Here is a 22,643-nt window from a genome sequence, read left to right as displayed (position 1 = left end):
CTCCTACAGCCCTTTTTCAGCCTTAATCTCAGCCAGTTTATGAAAAAGAGAATGTGCATGAGGAAGCACACATGGTCACAGTACAGAGTTGGTGGGTGGTCTCTGTTAGAGGTCAGCTCTGAGAGTAGCCATTCATGTCGTGAGTTTGCAGATGGCTCTGGAGGGGGCTGGCAATCTCTGCTGAGGTTCAGTATGGTATGGGGGGAAACGTTGGAGTAGACAGTGGTCTCCTGAATAGGGCAGGTGTCTAGGATGGGGTGAACCTGGATCCATGGGCCAAGCCCAGCAGCATGAGGTTCATTAAGACCAAGTGCTGGGTCCTTGGCCACAGCAAGCCCATACATCTCTACAGTCTGGGGAAGAGTGGCTGGAAAGTGGCCCTGTGGAAAAGGGCCCAAGGGTTGACAGTGGCTGAACATGAGCCAGCACTGCCCAGGGGGCCTAGAAGACCAGTGGCATCCTGGCCTATTCCAAAAATAGTGTGGCCAGTAGGTCAAGGGAAGTGATGCTTCCCCTGACCTGGACATAGGTGAGGTCACACCCAGGTCCTATGTCCCGTTCTGGACCCCTCACCACAAGAAAGACACTGAGATGCTGGAATATGTCCAGAGGATGGCAGCAGAGCTGAGGAAGGGCCTGGAGCACAGGTTCTGTGAAGAGTGGCTGAGAGAGGTGGGGTTGTTTAACCTGGAGAAAGAGGAAGGTCAAGGAGGATCCTACTGCTCTCTGCAACCAGCAGTAGGAGAGGACATACCCTCAAGTTGCACCTTGGCAGGTTCAGGCTGGACAATCTGAGTAACTTCTTCACTGAAAGGGTTGTTGAGCATTCAGATGTGCTGCCCAGGGAGGTGATGGAGTCACTGTCCCTGGAGTTGTTCAGGAAAGGATGATGTGGAACACAGTGCTTGTGGTTCAGTTTACATGGTGGTGTCCAGTCAAAGGTTGGACATGATGATCTCAGAGGTATTTTCCAACCTAAATGATTCTGTGATTGTGTGAAAGCCTAGTTCAAACTCTTGTTCCAGGTCAGTTAGTACAGACTTCTTCCCAAGTCCTTTGTGTTTCAGCTGTGTTTCAGCTGAGTTTCAGCTGAGATAGCTGAGAGCTATCACTTTACTCTCCAAATGTGAGTATTTGGAGATTTCCTGCATTTTGTACCCATCAAGTGAATCACACGCAGCCTCAGTCTCCCCCCAAAAGAACGAAATAATGCCCTAGAATTGTTTTCCAGCCAGATCGGGTATGTAGGTAGTTGGATGACTGTTTTCCTGTGTGCAGCAGACCTCATTTTTCTTTCTGTCAGTTGTACAAATTTAAAGGAAAGACTGGTATGAAGCACTTGAAACAGTAAGAATAGGGTGTTATATTGAGTTAAAGACTCTGCTGTTAGTCAGGTCTTAGTTCTTGGAGTTACAGAATGATTTGATTTTTAACTTTGTTATGAGATTCTGATAGTATCCTTGTCAGATCATGTAATCTGCATGAGTCTTAACAGCTCAAAATCCAGGAAGTAAACTAAAGTACTCAAATATGTATTTTTAGCTTTGTGTACAATACTTAGGCAGATACAATTTTTGCAGGCTTGGAAATTACAATGTGTACTCTTTCACATGCATTCTCTCTTTTAAATATTAGGTAATTTCCTTCCTTCTAAAATGGTGCCATTTTTTCTTTTATATGGAAAATAATACAAATAGATGCCACTTCTAACTGTTCAAAGCACTGGCTGTGTTCACATTGATACTTCTAATTGCATGCCAAAATGGTTAACTTTTGTGCTGTGCAAGCAGAAATCCTCATTGTTTCACCGGGATATTTTGTACTTCTTCAGGATCATTCATATTGTTTAAGTACAGTTCACATACAGTTTCAGCCTTACTATTTGGTTTGCTTAACACTAATCTCATTAGGCCTAGGAGAAAGAGCACTATTTCAATAATCAGAATCTCACTGGAAGCTTTACATTTAGGAAGGACATGGCTTGAATAAACAGCACTCAGAGAATGAATGGATTACTGTAGCCTGCAGTAATGAGGAAGAGTTGTCCCCAGGACAGAGTCCCCCTTTTCCATAACCTGTGGCACAGGAAAACTCAGAGTATGTGCCATTCTTCAGTGTGTCGAGGGCTGAGGTTCTTTGTCCACCTTCCCACTGAGGCTGAACACCAAGGGCTGTTGGGAGCACATTTGTCTTGGTCACGGGGATTGGAGTGGGGTCTATTTGAGGTAGCTTTGCCATTAAACATAATACTTGAGCAGCTATTGTACTGGGTTTTGGTTCAGCTGCCATTAGCTTGCAGAGCTCATGTTGTTCCCAGTGAAACAGGAGCAAGTTTTAAGACTTTGAAAAACATAGCATCAGCCTCTTGAAATGTGCAGTAAATGAACCAGTAGAAGGGAAAATAATTTTCCTCTTAATGAAGTCAGGATATCCCAGATCTTCTGTGTTCAGGTTGATGAAACTTTTTTAGCTCATTACTATGCTTTCAGATGGTTTAATTACTGCAGTTTTTCAGCTTGTTGTTTCATGCAGTCATGGTTGTGACAGCACTTCTTGTCACCTGCAGCAAAATTTGGAGTGTTCCAATATGGCTTAATTCTCTCTTACACATGAAAACACACAAAAATCTGTTTATGTGAAGACTGACAAAATTTCAACTGCAATTCTGAAGTTGGGTCTGGGCTTTTTAAAGTCTTCTGTCTCTTTTTTGATGCCTCCAAAAAGGTATTTGGCCCCATCTAGTTTAATTGCAATTCTTCCTGATAGATCCCTTAAGAAATACATGTATCTGCTGAAATAGGAAATCAAAAAAATCTGACCATAGATTTTGATGCATGTTAGGGAAGCTGTCTAACTTTAAAAATTTCAGTATAGCATCTGTATGTTGGGAATGAATATTTTGCTGGGCAATGCCTTTGTATTCAGGTTTATTAATTTATTTGCATTCAGATTTATTAATGTCAGAAAAGGAATTAAATACATCTCCATTACACATGAGGTTTTTGTAAGAGAATGCTTTTGAAATATTCTAAATAATGAAATAGTATCCTGAGGCACTTACAAAACTTGGAAAGGTTGATCCGGAAATATTTTCCATTTATTTTAACAATTTTAATACTGCTGTGAAAGCATGCTCATTGTTCTGTTCTCTGTTTATCCTTAGAGTAAAGTTAGTTTTTACTCTGACAAATAGAAGTCACCACTGTAATAGTCTGAAATGTATACCTTTACCTAGGCATGGGTTCATGCCTTCTTGCTAGATGAAGTATTTCTGCTGTGGGTGTGAATTTTGTCTCCCCTGAGTGGAATATCAGCTTTCCAGTGTTCCCACAGGGGTTGTCTTGCAGTACTGATCCTGAATGCATGGTTTTCCAGCCTTGGGAATGAGACAGGATATGAAGAAATGACTGTCTTTTGCCATGTAATTGTTATATTAATTACCATTAAGTAGTTTTGATATCTCAACCAGTGTTTTGTAAAATGTGATCTTTCTGATATAACTACACTTAAATACAATGTAGAATGAGATAAGGCAACTTTAGTGCAAGGCTTCAAACTAACACAGAATCATCTGTACTGTACTTAGTCTCTTCCTAGTGGAGACATTATATTAATAATTTTGCCACTGATGTCAAGGGGAACAGGATGTCATCCTAGATAACAGCCTTGGCGAAGTCAGTCTTAATGAAGATTAATTGTTGTGGCCCCGTACTTTGTACATCCATGTTTAGATACCTTCCGGTGAATGCTTTGATTTCACACAGCAAGGCTTGTGCTTCTTTGTACAGTGTTGAGGTGGCATTTCATTCATCTGAAATAATTATTTCGCAGTAGTCGCTGACTCTTGGGAGCAGCTGTGTGATCCCAGAGCATCCTGGGCTTGTAGTGCCTGCTGGAAACCATTCTGCTGCCTGTAATCCACTGAGCTGGCTGTGGCATCTGAAATGAGGGTGGCAGAGAGTCCGACTATAGCACACTTCTACCATCGACTGCATTTTAACTCTTCAATAATTTGTAAGTGGTTATCTAGGATGGCACTAGTAAAGGAGTTTCCATGTAGTCCTTAAGCACATGTAATGCTTAAATGGCTACTTAAATTAGTTTTCCCCTTCTCCTTCATTCTCATCCTGTCCAGGAACAGTATTCTGTATGTTGATTCAATAGGACAGAGTATGTAGCTGAAGTGACTGACTTTTACTTCAGAACTCATTTTGGTTCTTACAGAAACAACATCAGGGAAATGAAGAAGAGAGGGATTACCTGTACCAACAGCCAAGTTGTGAGAGTTTATGCCTGAGGAATCTGGTAATAATTGTAGAGTGGAAATAAAGGACCAGGGGAAGCAAAAGGTTGTAAAGTGGCAGTGCTACATGGTTTCATGAAGCTTAAAGAAGTAATTAAACAAACAGAATTAAGACACTCTAATACTATATTTGCCATGTTATTTGCAATATGATCTTTTTGTGCAAAAGCACTGAGTTCTTTTAAGATAGACCCATCTAAATCCAAACACACAGATGAAAGTTGCTAAGATAGAAAAAGCAGACATAATTGGTTTTGATCTTAGTGGTTTCAAATGGCTTTGAGCAAAAGACTAGTGAAAAAGAGACAGCTAATCTGATAATGGTGTTCACCTAAATGAGTACAGAACAAAGTCATTAACAATAGCAATAAGGCATAAGATAAAAATTGCACTCTCCATCCTGCATTAAATTCTTTTTCATAAAACTGTGACCTTTGAGGGTTTTTATTTTCCAGCCTGTGCACCATTCACATAACCCACTTGGGCTTGAAACCACAGAAATCAAGGTTGATAATTGCCTATAGATTTGCATTTACATTCAACATTCGATGCAGTTGTCAACAGTTTCTGTGTTCTATGAAAGACAGAAGAACGAGGCTTTTCTATAAGACATCTGCAAGATTTTCTGCTGGAGGCTCAGGAGAAAGAGGTCAGGCATACAAGAATAGCTTCGACATGCTTAAGAGTAATTTAAGTGCACAGTGTTACTTAAGTCAGGATGTACCACTTAATGTTTATTTTGGAGCTACCAAACATCCAACCTATTAGAAGAATGCTTTAAAGAATATCAGAAAAACTGCAGTCTGCATCTTATTAAATATGTGCTTATGATTGTGCTTACCACTGTGGACAAGAAGTACAGGGAAAAAGGACAGATTCAGTTTTTTCAGAGGCAAAATGTGCAGTTTTACAGTTATCTTCTTTGCTGAGTCATCTGCTATGGTATTTTAGGTAGTTACCTGGTAAGTGATCTGCTCATTTGAGTGGAGGAAAGATGTTAGCTATTAATGGGAGTGCCAGAGAGAAAATGCAGCTGGAGTTGCAGACTTGAGAGGAAAAATACATGACTGGTTGGTGGAAGAAACCAGAGAAGTCTTTTAGTCTAGATTATGGTTTCATAAAATTTTTCGAAGAAAGCAGATGTGCAGTTAGAAGTTTATGTTCTGTCAGGCTGATCACTTTTTCCCAGAACAGTGTTTCTGTTTACACTCTTCTGTTTGTGTGTTGCCTTTTCTCTTCTTGGTGATGGAGTTATTTGCAGAGCATATTCAGACCTATAGTACCATAATCTAAATAATAGAGGGCAACCTGTATACTATGTCTGAGCACATTCAGGCGTGAACTTCAATAAACAAACGTGTCATTCTGACTTGTTCTTTAAAGATCTTCTGCTCCTTTTAATCTTCCAGCTAGGTCAGGCTGATGTTGAATTAGGCTGGTGAAGTGTTGTCTCTCATATGGAAACAGAAAATGTTCTACATGTCTGTGCTGCCCTTTTCTTCCTTCAGTTGTCCCAAAGAGTAGGGGCAGAATAGCTTTAGGCAGATGCAATTACACCAGCACTCATTCTTCAAGGGAGCTTGACTTTTCTGGACCTTTCCCAAGCCTGGATGATTTTGCAATAATTTACAGGCTGTTTGTATAACTGTGCTTTGGGACAAAGATGAGGCCTTTAATTTATCTTGTGTTTTGTGAAGCACAGGAGTATTTGAATAGATTAAATTCTCAAATACTATGTTTTGACTCATAGAAGACAGTGATATAAGTGATATGTATTTGCAAAATGGAACAGATTTTTTCAAGGAAATGTTTATTGAGCCTTTAAAGATTAGGAGATTTCATTGGCCTTACCTACCACATGATTTTCCAAAAAGATTTTAGTTTATGAGTCATGTGTTCCATTAGCATAATAAAAACCTATGTTAATGTGACCTAGCAGAGATTTTATCAAACCCATCAAGTGTTGAAAAGCAATGTCTTCTTTAGTGCACAGCAATGGGCAGAGTGATTGCACATTATTTAATCTCAGCAGCCTCTTGTGGCATTGCAAGGTGCAGATGTTGCAAGCTGTTTTTAGCCAGACATGAGCACCAGGAACATATGGGGGCCTTGCAAACTGGCAGAATAAAAACCTGTTTGAAAGGATTAGGCCTCATAATCTTGTTTGTTGCTTTTACCTTTGTGTTGGTTTCAAATTCTTGAAATCGTACAGCAACAACAAAATCATGGAATAATTTAGGTTGGACGAGACTTAAGGTCATCAAGTCCAACACCCAGCACTGCCAAGTCCACCACTAAACCATACCCCTAAGAGCCACCCCTGCACATCTTTTAAATACTTCCAGGGATTGTGATCCTGCTACTTTGCATGGGTGGGATATTCCATGCCTAGGTAGTGCTGAGTTGGGTGCTCTGCTCATGTGAAGCAGCTCTGAGCTTTCTCTCCAGCTCTATGCAGAGGTTTGCTGGAGTCCCAAAAGCAGGACCTTAGTGCAGGGCTGTACCACAGCAGGAGCTCACTGCTTGCACTTATGGAGCCACCTCAGAGATAAGGCTGGGGATGAGGAGTTACCACCAGAGTTAAAAATTGCCAAGGGCAAATCTTTGTGAAAAAGAGGAGTAATTAATGTGTTCAGGCAGAATTCAGTTAAGGAACTTTTGCCTAATTTGAGGTAATTGCTGGAAGTCCCATGCTGCACTTGGTTTTTGTGGTCCACAGGAAACAGGACATGTATTCTGTTACCTTAACATTTTCTGAGGGGTGTAATTTTTGCTTCCCATTCCTGTTTTTATATTAAAGGTTAGGATTTCAAATTTTTTATGGTAGACATATCAGTGATAGTTTTGTTTTTGAAAATGCTTATGATGGAGGAGTAACTAAGAAAAAATACCCCTAAACTCCACCATAAAAAACATCTCTTTCTCTGTCTTTACCATTTTGACTGTAGAATGTATTATATGTTATAATATATTTATGTATTATATGTTCAGGAGGATTGAATGGCATACTTCTGTGCTTGTAAAGTTCCTTTTGCATTATCAGGGTTGGAAGGGAATTAGTTTTGTTCTATACATTGTCTAGTTGTGGATGCTGTTCTTGATCACTTTTATCTACAAATGACAACAGCTTTTTAAAAAATGTAAATGTTTACTTGCAGTTTTGCAAATAAAGTTTATGTGACTTGCTGGTTTGATTTTTGCTTAAGCTACACAGCTTGACTTGTGTCACTGTGCAAACCTTTAGTTTGAGATTACTAAATTTGGTTAGTCAAAGGCACCAGAAGAGAAAGAAGAGGTGAAGAAACAAAAAATGAAGTAACAAATAGCAGTAGTGAAATACTGGGGGTAGCACAGAAGTTTTGCATATGTGGCCCATGTGCATATAAATACCATAAAGACGTTGATCGTAGTACGGGTATTTTAAGTATATAGAGGTCCAGTTGTTGACATTGAGGTAATGCCTTTATGATTGCCTAATGACTTACAGAAGCTACTCTGGCAAAACAAAATACTATGCTGAACTCAAACATATTTCTTGAATCACAAGAAAAGGTGTTAATTGTGTAATTCCTTTAATCTGTATTGCTAAATGGTGCTGCACATTTGTTAATGGGTTTTGTCTCATACCTCTGTGTGAATATACTCACACAGTCATAGGTGTGTGTATATATGTACAAATACAGATGCATGCACAGTTTGGATATGTGTATATAAATATACATGCACATATATGGGCAAAATATATGGAAATGTGCACAATGATGTTTACATGCAACAGCATGCATAACTGCTAAGTAAAGTAAAATGTTACTGATTTTTATATTAAGGAGCTTCAACTAATAATTTTAGAAGTCAGTGGACATCCTTTGACTGCAGATGGATGTTCAGAACAGATGAATCATAAGGATACAGTGAAAAAAATTAGTATGCAGTGAAGGTAGAGATACTGAAATTTAAACTGAAAGTGAGAATGAAGTTTATTAATTGTAAGTCTGCCATGCTGTGATAAAGGCAGGTTGGTGGGTTTCTTACAGCCCAGCTGATGTGCATCAGAGTTTTTTCATTATCAGCAGCTACATCAGGTTATACTTACTGACAAGATTACTGTTTATTTTTTAACATGGTTAGAATGAAAAACAAATTCTTCTTTCTCTCCCTGTATTAGTCTGTGCTCTTTGATGATGCTCTGATGAATTCTGAAAGTCTTGCTTTAAGTTAATTGTCAGGCTTTAAGCTTCTCTTTGTGCTCACTCTTCTCTTTGAGTGATGATTATTTCTCTGGCCCAAACTCAATACTAGGGGAGTATTTTTTTTGTATGGGTTCTCACAGGTGGGATATACAACAGTTAAAGCTTTCAGTTTGCTTTCCAAGCATGATTGGTACCTTACAGAGATGTAGCATATCTCATGTTGTTTTCCTCTATAAATCTTAACAACTAGGATGTTATTGCAGCTCTTCTAAAACATGGAATATCTTGTCTTCTAGTCAGTCGTATCCTAAACACAGCCTTCTCATAAGGAGGAGATGAGATATGTTGGAAAAGGGGCTCTGCCAATGCACTCTCCGAGTCTGCTGGAGTCAGATTAGCAAGATGTGGGAGATAAGATGCATGTTGTCCATGGACTTCTAGAGGTCTGCTGCTCTGACCAATGGTGCAGGAAAAGAATTAAGTGACAATCAAGTACTGTACAGAGAAAGCAAACTGGGAAAAGCAGACAAGAGCGCTTTTTTCCCCCCTCCCTTCCCTGCTTTGTGCTTTTTATTACTGGAATCCTAATGTTTTTGCAATAGTACTTGATTAAATTGCTTCAGACAGAATTGACTTCTTGTTTTGCATGTCTGTATCCCTTTTAAGGAATGTTTCTCTAGGGAAAATAAAGATATTTGAAAGGTTAGAGATGTCCAAGAAAATGGCCTTTTGGTGAGAAGAACCTGTGTTGTTTTTTCTAGCAGAAAAAGAGATGGTTCTGTTTATTAAACCATGAATACCATATGATGCTTCATATTTTTCCATTTGATTTCCTGTAGGGTGATTTCACTTGGAACAGCATGTCAGGGCGCAGTGTTCGGCTGAAGTCAGTTCCCGTTCAAAGCCTCTCGGAGCTGGAGCGTGCTCGGCTGCAGGAAGTGGCTTTTTATCAGTTGCAGCAGGACTGTGACCTGGGCTGTCAGATTACTATCCCCAAAGGTAAGGGCTTGATACGCTGTCTCTGTTTAGATTGTTAAGCCACTGATTTCATATCACAGCAATAAACACTGGATTTTTTTTTTTTTATTCCACAGATATTGTCTTGTATTTCTTAACCACAGTCGTTATGTAAAAATTATGAGTATAGTTGTTTGTCTGCTGTGTCCAATTTGGGCCACTTGAGGATGGGATCTACTGATGAAGGGCAGATGTCTATAGGGTAGATAATTTACATCACACCCATTCATGCCAGGATATCCTGATACTTAGTTCAGAGAAAAAAATGCTTTTCTTATATTTCCTGATACCCAGAATTCAATGTCTATGTCGGTCAGGTAGATCTAACCATAGAAGTGTTTTTTATCACTCTGTATAACATTGTCTGTGAAGGAAACCAGCTCTCACTGGTTCAGATACACAGTGAAGACATTTATGTCAAATAATATGAGTCCTACTCAAGTTTTCCTAAAGACAGTGTTGCTGCTTTTCTAGAAAACAAGTTAATTTTCAGCATAAAACATTGAACTTTTAGGAATCAGGAGATTAAATGAAAAGGAGAAGCTCATCTGTTGGAGTCCTGATGCAGGATACATGTGTGTATGTACAGGTAGACCTGTACTTAGGTTGTTGTGGAAGAGATCTAAACCTCACTAATGAGAAAGTTTCTGTTGTTTCCTGTGGGCTGCAGATCAAGCATAGCAGAGATAGCTGTTGTGCAGTCATCTGTGAATCTGGCTTTCCTGTTGTTTCTTTGCAGTTCTATACTTACATAAGGAGTACCAAGGGATCACTGAATTCTCACCTTGGACTCTGACCAAACAGAGGTGCTGTGTGGTAGCACATACACACTGATGCCACAGGAGCAATTTTTAATGACTCTAAGTTAAGCAGAAAAACAGTTGTCCATTCTGTGAAAATAATGGTGTAGAAAAGAGCAAATGTGTAAGGGATAGGCTTTTGTATTCATCAGCTTTTTAGGATCTGCAAAAAAATCCTACCAAAACCAACAAAGTCCAACTTAATGTGTATAGCAAGGCATCAGTTTGTAGTGAGATGGCTTTAATCAACTGCTTCAGTCCTCACCAACTCCCTGGTCCCTCAAAAAAAAGCTCAATCAACAGGAAAACAAGTTTATAGGCTATTCATAGGAGGAACTGGAACAGCAAGGACATTGCAGTAATTTCTGAAAGTCTGGACTGCCAATGGCTGTTCCTGAGGGAGATGACAATACACGTATGGAGGTCCTACCATAAGGATGTGTGGTAATACCATCTAAGACAATTGAGTATACACATTGATGGAACAGCTTAGTTTGGAAGGGACCTTAAAGGTCATCTGTTCCACCACCCTGCAATAACCAGGGCTATCTTCAACTAGATGAGGTTGCTCAGTCCCATCCAACCTGGCCTTCAGTGTTTTCATGGGTTGGGCATCTCCCACCTGTCTGGGTAGCCTGTTCCAGTGTCTCATCACCTTCACCCCCCCTTCATTTATGCCTTTTCCTGTTGCAGCAGACCCTACTAAAACATCTGTCCCCATCTTTCTTTTAATCCCCCTTTCATTACTAAAAGCCTATGCTAAGATTTCTCCAGTCTTCTTTCTCTGAGCTGAACAGCCCCAACTCTGTCAGCCTGTCTTTGTAGGAGAGATGTTCCTCTGATGATTTTTGTAGCCCTCCTCTAGACCTGCTCTGATAGGTCCATGTCCTTCCTGCTCGGAGGACCCCAAAACTGTATGAAGCACTTCAGGTGGGACTTCACCAGAATGGAGCAGAGGGGCAGAATCCCCTCCCTCACCTCACCCTGCTGGCTACGCTGCTTTAGATGTGTTTGGTTTTATGGGCTGCAAGGGCACATTGCTGGCTCATGTCCAGCCTCTCATCCACCAGCACCCCCAATCCCTTCTCGGCAGGGCTGCTCGGAATCCGTTCATCTCCAGTCTGTATGGATGCTGGGAACTGTCCAGGGCCAGATGTGGGACCTTATGAGTTTTCTGTGGCCCCGGTTGTCAAGCTTGTCCAGGTCCCTCTGGATGTGACCCATCCCTCAGGTGTGCCAGCCACACCGCTCAGTTTGCTGTGGTCAGTAGATTTTCTGAGGGTGTAGTCAACATCACTGTCTATGTCACTGATGGAGATGTCACACAGTAGTGATGCCAGTATGGACACCTGAGGAACACCACTTGTCACCAGTCTCCATCTGGACACTGAGTCATGTTCAGAAACTTTGATCTTTGAAGAGGGAGTATTGCTTTTGTGTTCTGCTTGCTGTTTTCTGCTGGGGCTGCCATGAAAAGCTAACTCTTTGGGGGATCTTTAAGTCAGGTTCACAAACAATAACTATTTTTATTTTCACAGCATATATATACACATGGATAAATATAAAACATGAAATTAGCTTTAGATATATTGAGTCAGAAAAGTGTAATTGTAAGCATAGAAACTAAATTAGAATATAAATTTTTGCTAAAAATTTGAAAATAAAAGGCATTTCAAAAAGTCAGGAACTCCAGGCTACTGTTTCATCTCTACTGCTGGCCCCATCATTTAATGTATTTCTTGGCTCAGTTTGAATGAGAAATAAATTGTCTATTCAGTTCTGCTCTCCAGTTTGGATGTACCAGTGAGATTATTAATAAGAGGCAAATAATTTCACACCTGCATTCTTGCTTTGAATGACCAGATAATGAAATTTTCTGTGTTTTAAAGTATAGATTATGAAGGAATAGCCAGTACAATTGAATTTTAAAATATTGTAGTACCATCTATTGAAGAAAGTGAAAGTAATAGCTAGAATTAAGGTACATTTAGTATTTAACTGTCCATCCCGTTTCAAAGCTTGGCACCAGTTTTCACAACAGAAATAAGTAATATTTTTAAAGTGTATATATATAATAATCACGCTTTCAATCCTTCATGCTACATCTGTGCTGGTACTTTGGTAGGACAATAAGAATCTGTCATATTCTGAAATTATTACAGATTCATTTAGGCCCTTTGCAGACACACTGAAGTCTACCTCATCTTCCTATAATTTTTAAACATGTGAAATGAAAATTTATGTCTAGAGCTTACAGGTAGCCATCCAGTTAATCATCACAGTCAAACAACATGTGCAAATTGGGAATTTCAAGTTTTATCCATGTGAAACTGGCTTGGGCAGGCAAGAATGCAAATAAAATAAAAATCCATCACAGGCATCAAGTTAAAACCGGACTCAAGTTAAAAACAGACTATTAAACATTTTCTGTTAAAAAATCCAAATCCACAATAGTGAGATGCAGCACTAGTACTGTCTGAGAGAGCTAGAGGAGCTCTGTAGGTCTGGAGAGATCCAGAAAAAGGAAATATGTACTCTACAACTCTCTTCTAGTTCAGAGAATGCCTTATGAAAATATTCATGAATAGAGGCAAGTGGAACTATTTATGTATTAGAAAATTTAGAAAGCCATGTATAGAGTTGGACTTTGTGGTTCTTTGTCTGCTTTTCCAAACTTGATATAGAATTACTTTAGAACATGCATGTGCCTGCTGGGCTTTTGCTTCCTGCAGGCATTTGAGTAATTACATTTGCTGGCATAGGTATGGCGAAAAGTAAAAATTAATTTGTTTTGGCTAGCAAGTGTTTGTGCTAAAGGTACTTGCATGTTAACCAGGTTAAACCAGAGTGCAGATGCCTCTGCCTTATCTTTACAACCACAGACATGCTGTTACTGGTTGCTTCTTCATAATGCTTCAGTCTTCCCATGCTCAGAAAGTCCCTTTGTCACAGCTAGTGTAGTTTACCTCTTCCAGAGCTCATCTGGCCATTCCCACACTTGTGTCGAAATGCATAGAATGTGATACCTCATAGGTAATCCTTCTCCTTCAATTATTGTAGCCATTACCATTAAAGAAGAAAATTACTAACATCTCCTAGTAAAATATCCTGTGGTCACAGAGAAGGTATCACTTCCCCCAGGAATTTCTTTAACCAGCATGTCACTTAACATATGCTACAATTGCCCTGAAGTAGGTAATTGGAATGAATTCAAGTTGATCAAGAGGTACTAGTTCTACCTATATGATGAGGTGTTTCATGTTTGTTTCTTGTTGTCTTGCTTCTCTGCTTTTTATCTTTCAAATTCTCTAATCAACTTCTTTTTGCTCCAATGTTACTCGCCCATTTGCCACCAGAAACTAGACCAAGAATAATTTATTTAGTATTCGTTAAGTTGCAAGAGGATGTAATTTCCAGTCAAAGCATTATGCAGTTTCCTTACCAGTGCAATTACTCTGTGGAGGATTTTTAATTTGCTGACATTCTGAATGTCACAACAGTACCAATCTGGTAGTGCTTCTTTGCAGTTCATGTTTACAATATAGTGTGTTTTTTCTCATTTCAGGGAAGTCATCTTTTCTTTAAAATATGAGAAAAAATGGTAATGAAACTCACTTCAGATGTGCTTACTTTTTGGTGACGTTACAATTCTGTGTATGTCCTTGCACACAAGTAGTGAGAAAAATGAACCTTTTATAGGTTCATTTATAGAAGGTCTTCACAAGCAAATGCTAACTCAAGTTAGATGGCTTCTGCAGAGTAAAACTGAGGTTAGAGTAGCAGAGGAGCTCATTTTCATCTGTTCATTGGCTCCAAGTATCTCTTGAGCTGAGAGGTTGGTGAATGAGGTTTGATTGGATCCATTTTCTAAATACCTCATGTTTTTAATCTCTCTTCACAGTCCTGTCCCACTTCACTAATCCTGTGTTTGGAAGCAGGGATAGGAACTACTAGGACATTATCAGTTGAGCAAATGGGGAATTAGGGCTTCAACCCTAATTCAACTCCTAGAGCATCTGCCTGGATTTTAAAGGTATGATGGGAAGCTCTTGGTGAAGGGGCTTGAGTAGGATTTGGGATTCAGAGGTCACATTTGAGTCTTCTCTTTATTCAAGAAGAGAGAATGACTGCTTGTGTTCTTTCCAGCTCCCAACAGGATGTTCTCAGCTTTGCAGTGGGGCTGGTGGTTTTGTGGAGAGAGAGAATAAATGAGGAGAGCATTTGCAGTTATATGTGGTTTAGTGGTGATTATGCTGGTGCTAGGTTGACAGTTGGACTGGATGATCTTGAAGGCCTCTTCAAACCTTGATGATTCTTCGATTCTGTGATGTTTTGGAAGAGAGAAAGTAATTCTTTGCTTTACTGCCAAGTCTCGCTCTCAGGTCATTCATTTAGTTCTAATGAATATGATGTAAGGGTGGGTTTAGAAGCCTAAATGCAGTCCCAGTCATTTAAGGGAAGCTGATGCTGCCTGAACATGTGCTGGTGTATGTTTTTGCATGCAGGCTTTGTGACATGTGACACTGTGCATCTGCTCACATGAAGAGAGCATTGGTCTCCTCTACAACTTGTTTTAGTAATGTGAGCTTGAAGAAGCATGGCTGGATAAGTGTGTGATTAAAGACTGAGAGCTGAGACAACCCTGTCTCTGAAATGAAAGAAAACATGGCTGGGCTTTCTGAATTTTTACCATTGATTTGTGTATTTTGCCCCCAATACATTCCAGTTAAACTCTGAATATAAATGGGAATTAAGAGTTACACAATTCCCTGCTTCTTGTTTATTTTGGCAGGGCGTTCTTCTTTCAATCTGTTTTTTGCTTACATTACTCGTCATTGTATTTCATTACTCATTTTCCTTAACACTGAGAGTGACTATGATTTTTATCTGGGCTTGCATTTTTGTGGGGGCTCCAAACTGCTCATTGTTTTTAATCATGACCATGTTATATAGTTTATAACTGTTGTGGCAGTGGAAAAAAATCTAAGTAAACTGTAGCATATACATTGTAGAATTACAAGCTTACAAGTGGGTGCTTTTGAACTGGTGCCAGTGTATCTTCTAACCCAAGAGGCTTATTACCACTCCTCATAATGCCAACCTCTGCTGATTCTTCTCATATAAATACTGTCTCTGGCATGGGCTTATGAGTCCATGGATTTTTTTTCAATGTAGTAGAGTTCATGAATATTATATTTAAGATAAGTAAGGCTAAATAAATTCTCCTTCTTTATGCTGCATTAGTAAATCTTGGATATGCTGTATCAAACAGACTGGTCAGAGATAAAAACTGTTTAACTTGCTGATTTTCAGACTGAAACTTCCCGCCTGTGCCCCCAAATTCAAATATTTCATAGAAAAATGTATTTTTCCAAGGATTCTTTTTTTTTTTCATCCTATGAAAACAAAACCAAATATCTCTCAGTCTGGGAAAAAAAAAATAAAATTGGATTGTTTTAAGCTAGGAGAAGCCCCAGCTGCTGCAGGGTAGAGGTTGTGAGACAGAGCCTTGAGCTGTGCTACACAGGCATTTATCAAAGTGAATGTGACAGGAGTTTTTCCAGGCAGAGAGATAAGAAAGCAAGAAAAAAACTTTTCTTTTCTTTTTTTTTTTAATTTTTTTTTTCTTCCAGTAAGGAAATTTGCAGAATTTTTTTGTTGGGATTTTTTTCTTTCAAATTCACTTTTATGCCACTGTTGAGAAAAGACCAAAATGGAAATACATCAAGCTTGCAAGAATATAATTTTTCTAACATTTCAACAGGGGAAGTAATTTATTATCTTCCAAACTTAAGAAAGTTTTTAGAGGGATGTTCCTTTTTTAAATTTTTGCTGTGAGGCAGTTTTTTAATAAAAGACTATGCTGTGGTCAGCAAATTGATTTCCGAGATTTTCTTGTGTCACATAGCAGGTTTTATATGTGTTTACGTCAGGAAAGCTTTATTCAACTTAGCTATTCTGTCAGTTAGATGCAAGCTAATAGATTTAAAAGCAAAAGTTTTTACTCATTACAGAACTCGCCACAACCAAAAAAAGCTTGTCTTTTTATTAAGCAGTAATTTTAAATAGCTAGGAGCTTTGATTGAGGAGCAGTGTCCATTATCTTTGTGCTGTATGAATGCAGAACAGAGATAGAAAATACTGTAGGCTTCATGGGGAAATCACTGGCACTTATAATGTAAATATGACAAAATTAGTTTATACCTTAGCACATTTAAAATAAAGATTTGTGTAACTTCCGAGAACCTACCTGTTGGGTAGGAGTATTTTGTGGAGAGAGAGGACAGGAATGAGCACAGGGATGGACATTGAAAGAGTACTTAGCTGTGGAGCTCATTGGGCAGGAGTGCTGACAGGCAGGAGTCTTTCAGTTCCCTTCACAGTGAAGGAAAGAAATCTTGCTTAAAATCCTAAGATAAACAAATATTTACAATCTGTGTTTCTATATACAAATAGAATGAAAAGCTAGAGATGATGGAATAGTGACCAGGGTTTTTCATTACTAAGGCAGTTGCTTATTTCGATATTGTCTGTTGTAGATTTAGGGTACTGCTTTTGAAAAGTCAGCTCCAGAGACTGCTGCAACATATATTTTACTTTATATATACAATATATATTTGATGTTATGTCCCATAGAATTTAAAAATTACTCTGAGATGAAAAAAAATCATATCTAATGTAGTTTCTTTAGGAGTACACTTGAAATAGCTCTTGACTTGAAGTGCATATAAGTATAGTTGGTGTTTTGTCTGTGTTAGTGTTAAACATGAAAATCTTGGCTTTCAATTTAAAACATTGATCATGAGCATGGGCCATATTGGAAAGTTGAGACACATGGTAGAGATAAGCAGTGTTGGGAAGCAAAATGCACATACAGAGGCTCTAAAACAGCTTTGCAAAATTTGGTGTATTTGTTTGTTGGTTTTTTTTTCCTGAATCTTTGAGACAACACTAGTGTAACAGAGATATTCTTGATTGTGTTCTGCCAAATGTTTTTAACACTTCATGTAGCACTTACCCTTTGATTCTGAATGCCCATCTAGGCTGTCCCGTACTTGGCAAAAATCAGTGTCTATTTCCGGTGATTCTATAGTGACTTAAGAATTTGTGCTTTATTTTGGTTCAAAGCCAAAGAATAAATACCCATAAATATATGCCAAGGAAAAAGCTCTTGAACCTTTATTAAGAATACTGGCATTGCAGCTTACTAGTGTCCATGTTCTGCTTTGGCAGAGCTTTGCCAACATGGAACACCAGTATAACACATGTGCTTCCAGTATACATCTTCAAAAATTTCAGTTGAAAATCAGACTTATTTCTATTATCTTCTGTATGTTGCTCCTTTCAGATGTCCATCAGGGAAGTATTCCTGATGATTTTTTCTTGCCTTAGGTAGAAAAATATTTTCTAGTTTTTCCACAGGCATGATTTGAGCTGTGGATGGTGCCAGCAGCGTAATGTCTCTAGATACTGATTAGGAAAGATAAAGTGACTCCAGATAGATTTATTTTATCAGAGCTGTGGTACTATATATATCTTTGTATTCCGCTTTTACACTGAAAAGGCTGCCTTGAGATTTAATGGACACATAATCTCCTGCTGAAGGTTTTTAAGAATAGATTAGACAGATGTCCATGTGACTATTTCTGTGCAGGAAGTCAACCCAAGTGTTCCCTGCAGAGCTCCTTGTGTCTTTTCTCTGTGTGGTTTATATTTTCAACACCTGTTTCTGTTATGATTGATGATACAAAGGACAGCTAATTACTACAAAGAGACATTATTAGAAGTAAGATCCGTTGGTCATTTTTCAGAGGGATAACAGCTCAGTTATTTGAGTCACCAAACTGTCCAGGGAGAGATCTGCTGCACCAGGATTTCACTTCCACGCGCTGAGAGCTCCTCTCTCATTTCATTTCTTTATCACAGCTCTGAGCAGGATTACTGTGGACTAGTTTAAGTAGTCCCAGAGGAAGTAAGTTATGAAAGCAGTTTTATTTTCTTGGTGGCTTCTTCTTTAAGGTGAGGGTCCAAGGACAGACTTACACAAAGGACTCGCAACAACAAGGCGATGCTCAGAAGACAGTGGAGACCTGGGTGCCCTGAACCATCTCTGTGACCCCTGGCTGGTCTCCTAAATTCCAGAGGGTTAGAGGAATTTCCTCTTCCTTTGAAGAGCTCAGCTCTTGCTCACACTGAGAGCAGTGTGGGGGGAAAATATCTGATTGAGATGTAAAGAAACTTGGTTGCTTCTTCACCTGCCAGTAGAGGTGTGCAAGTGAGTTTACTGAGAACAGTAAATCCGAGGCCAGCTAATGCTGGTGATTGTATCTGTTCCGCCCCTGGCCCACCCTGTAGTGTAAGGATAAGTGAAGGTACCTCTCCTTATCAGATCAAGAGGAATTTTGACTAGCGATAGCATCAAACTACTCCCCTCCACATTATAAAATTACTTTTTATTTAAGTAGTTGAAGCCAGGACAAAGTCAATTTCTCCCCCTGCAGCCCCACTTCCCCAGTGAAGTGAAAGCAGTTTTAGAGCTCCTATTTGTATTTTTCTATCTCAAACTATAGCATCAATGCTCCTGTTTGTTTTCATTTGATGTTTTGAATTTTTTTCTGTACAGCTAAAATACTTCCGTTGACTGTAGCTGTTTTCATTTATTAGTGTAGATAATTTTTGACCGGTTTGGTTTTTTTTAAACCTAATTTAGTGTTGACAATTTTTCTGAGTTATGAAAACACTCCAAGAAGGGGGCGTTGTTCAGTCTTTTTCAAAGCTTTCAAATATCTGCCCATCATTGTGGTTTCTGAGTGTCTTCCACTTAGGGAGAAGGGAGCAGCACGGTCCCTGATCTATCACAGGCTATTTAAGTCAGGAACTTTCCTATCCTTGGAGATTAAGGAAACTCCTGTCACACTGTGGATGCTACCGTAATGTGAAAAAGTAGTGTCTGTATTTTGTCTTGCACCTGCTACTTGCTGTTACTGTTTTGTGCATGCTGTCATCAGTGTCAATGTAGCAGATATGCTCTGATGACTAGAAGGAGTGGTTCCCTCTAATTTCCCTGTGCCTAGAGGCATTTTTTACTTCCATTATTGACACAAGACATGCACTCCATCAAAAGACCAGGACCACTCTCTCTGGCTTTTTTAAAAGGGTTTTGTTGGAGGTGGGAGGTGGGATTTTAATGTTATTTTTTTAGATTCCTATGCCTTGGGATTTCTTGCAACATGGAAAATCTTGTGCTGATATAGATGCTGAAGCAAGCAGAGTTGTGTATGAGTTGAAAATCTGAGTTTGTTTTTGCACAGGGAAGTCAGATGTGGCATTGTGTATCTGTTTTCCCATTCCAGGAATTTGCCTGCTTTTTGCTGCTCTCCACTAACAGCCACATACAAGGGCATTTGACCTTTCCTTCATAATCCTCTAAATTACGCCAGGTAGCTTTGCATGGGTTTTTTGAGTCACTTCCATCATCCCTTCTATGTATGGCAGCAGCAGCCATTTTCCTCATTCTGGCATAGAAAATTACTTGAGCAGCTGTGTATTATGTCAAAATGAGTGTTTTTCCTTAGGTCCAGCTAAAGGTTTAATAAATCAGCTCCCAAACAATTATAATTTAGTGTTTGGATTCTAAAACTCACTGAATATCCTGTACCTCAGAGCTCGTGTAATGCAGCCATCTTAAATTACTTATTAGTTAAAAAAATATTAAAATGGCAAAAAAAAAAAACCTGTATATGTTTTCAGTACAGTAATGGCAAAATAACTGAAGAGGGATTTTTTTTTTCTCACTTCTTCAACACAGTGATTTCCAGTCAATTGTCCAAATGCAAAAAGATTAAATAATACCTTAAATGAAAAAAAAAATCAAATTAAAAGGAAAGATAGGAAACTTTATTCTCGGTTTTGTTGTGATGGTTCAAAAAATTCTGCAAGTATTAAAAATTCTGTTATTTTAAGGATATTTATACACAGCTTGCACAAACAAGGCAGGCATCCACTTTGTACTTGCAGAAGTGTTTCTTCTGGTGCAGCTGTGCTGTGTTCATCTGCAAGACCTGCAGCTTCCTGCACAGCAGGAGTGCAGTGGCCTGGGCAGGCCTGGGAAGCTGCTCCTTCCCAGCCTTTCTACTTTCATGGGTGGGCTCTGACATCCCCCTCCCTCTGGCTGTGGCTTCAGGGCCCCTGACCTGGCTCCAGAGCTCAAATCCCACATTCCCTATTAACTTAGGTTTGGTTCTCATCCTTAGAATATGTTGCACCTCGATTTGCCCACCAGTTAATGCAAGTCTCTTCATCACAGAGAATCATGGAAGAGCATATTTAAAAATACAAAAGTAGCTATTTCTTTACAACATATATACTTGGAAATTAATTAAGTCCTTAAATGCACCAGGGAACATGTAGGCAAATGGAGTGAAAACATCATGTTTTCTTATGATTCTTCTAGCCACAGGAGTTAATAACATTTCCTATCTGAATGAGAGCAGTGACTAGTAAATTCTTGTTTTGTTGGTTGTGGTGGTGGTGTTCTTGGGTTTTTGTTAGGTTTTGTTTGTTTGTTTGTTATTATTTGTTTGTTTTGCTTTTTTGTTTCTTTGTTTGTGGGGTTTCTTCGTGAATGAGGGTTAATGCCTATCTCACTGCAGTTATAGTCAATGTTTTCCAACAGCATTTTTTGTTCAGCAAGTTGGGTCATGGCTTTTCCGGATAGAATTAGACCTTGCAAATAGGTTTCAATAGAAATAGTGTTACTATTTCTAATATTAACTAATAGTTACTAGATTTGAGTCTAGTTTGTAACTACACTTTTCAGATTTGTTTTCATAAAAGACACCTCAGTCTACTGCTCATGCTAGTATAAATTGATATATCACCTTTGCATTCTGAATAGCTGTACAGTAACAACAGATGTGTATAAAAAAATATATTAGTACCTGGCAAGCAAATTTTCTAGGCTTGGTAGGTTTTTTTTGTTTGTTTGTTTGTTTTGTTTTGTTTTGTTTTTTTGGTTTTATTTTTGAGTTTGTATCAGAACCACAGGAGGTTATTGTGAACTGTTATTTGATTAATAAAACTGTAGTTCCTGTACGGATGCAGCTTTCTTTTGAAGTAGGTAAGATTTCCATCAGTTTTGCCTTTAGACGAGTTCCACAGAAACTTGTGAATACTTCCTAGATAAATAATTTAATTTGTCTACCAGTATGACCAAATTCTTACTGTTCAACAGTAAAGAAATTGTGTATAGTGCAGCTTTTAAACTCCCAGCAGCTGAATTACTTAAACCTGTGCAGCTGGACTTTGTAATTCATCTGTGTTCCATTTAGCAATTAGTAGTGCCTTATCCCAGAGGGACTGAAGCCTGGGTCTGAAGAAGATGCACTAACCACAGGTTACTGAAGAGTCTGCTGGGCTGTGGAAGAAGTGAATTAAAAGCACACTTTTAATTGTTTAACAATCTGATGGTTGTGGGTTTTCTCAGTCAGGTTGTTGTACTGAATGCACTGTGTGCTGCTGAGAGTGTTCTTTCCTGCACAGCTGACTTTCCCCACAGCTCTCCTGGTTTCTCACCCTGCCCTGAGAAGGGTTTGGGTCAGGTGGTGCCTCTGGCCACAGGGCTGCAGTGCTCCAGCCCTGTCCCCCTGTGCACGGCCCAGCGGGGAGACATGTCCCTTCTCCTGAAAAACTGGCTTTGACTTCAGATCTGCCCTTTTCATGCTGTTTTTTCTGCCATAAGCATGTTCTTCAGGAACTTCTCAGAAAGGGGAATCTCAAGCTTGTTTGCTGCATCAGGGGGAGCAGCACGTAAGAGGAAAGCTTCTTCTGTTGGGTGTGTGGTGCCTTTGGCAAGAAGCCTGAACCTGGTGCTGTGGGCTGAGGTGAGCATCTCTGAGGCAGATGTCACCTGGAAGGTCATGACTGTAGCTGTGGAATATTCTTGAATGATTATGACCTTTCTTCCATCAGTTGCCAGCTGATAAGTATAAAGAAATGCTGATTTAAGTCAAGGTAAAATATATCATGGAACATAGGCCATAAGGAAAAATGGGATAATGGTCCAAGGCTTCTGAATTAATACAGTCATCTGCATCACTGATGGAGGTCATGTGTGTGTATGGCTGAGACAAAGAGTGAGACTGATAAGAAATACCTGAAGGCTAAGCCTTCCCTTTTCCATACTGCTTTATGTACCAAAATCCTCTTTCTCTGGTTTTTTATCTTCCATCTGCGTTGCAGCTGGCAGTGCTTTGGAAGCTACTGCATGGGTACAGGGCGTTTCAACAAGTTTTTAAAAATAAATATTTCAAGATGGACATTTATAGTCACAGA

At 39.2% G+C, this 22,643-nt stretch overlaps 1 protein-coding gene across 1 annotated transcript in view; it reads left to right on the top strand.

Moving 5' to 3' along the window:
* ARHGAP6 (Rho GTPase activating protein 6) overlaps positions 1 to 22,643 on the top strand; it is a 312,065-nt gene that overhangs the window by 244,560 nt on the left and 44,862 nt on the right. The window contains exon 2 of the mRNA XM_062515112.1: positions 9,333 to 9,492. Within this exon, the coding sequence (XP_062371096.1) occupies positions 9,333 to 9,492 (160 nt within the window). The remainder of the gene's footprint in view (positions 1 to 9,332; positions 9,493 to 22,643) is intronic.

Source organism: Cinclus cinclus, chromosome 2, assembly GCF_963662255.1.
Source record: "Cinclus cinclus chromosome 2, bCinCin1.1, whole genome shotgun sequence".
Lineage (NCBI taxonomy): Eukaryota > Metazoa > Chordata > Aves > Passeriformes > Cinclidae > Cinclus > Cinclus cinclus.
Note: the sequence above shows the minus strand (reverse complement) of the source record. Positions and strands in the feature narration are given on the sequence as shown.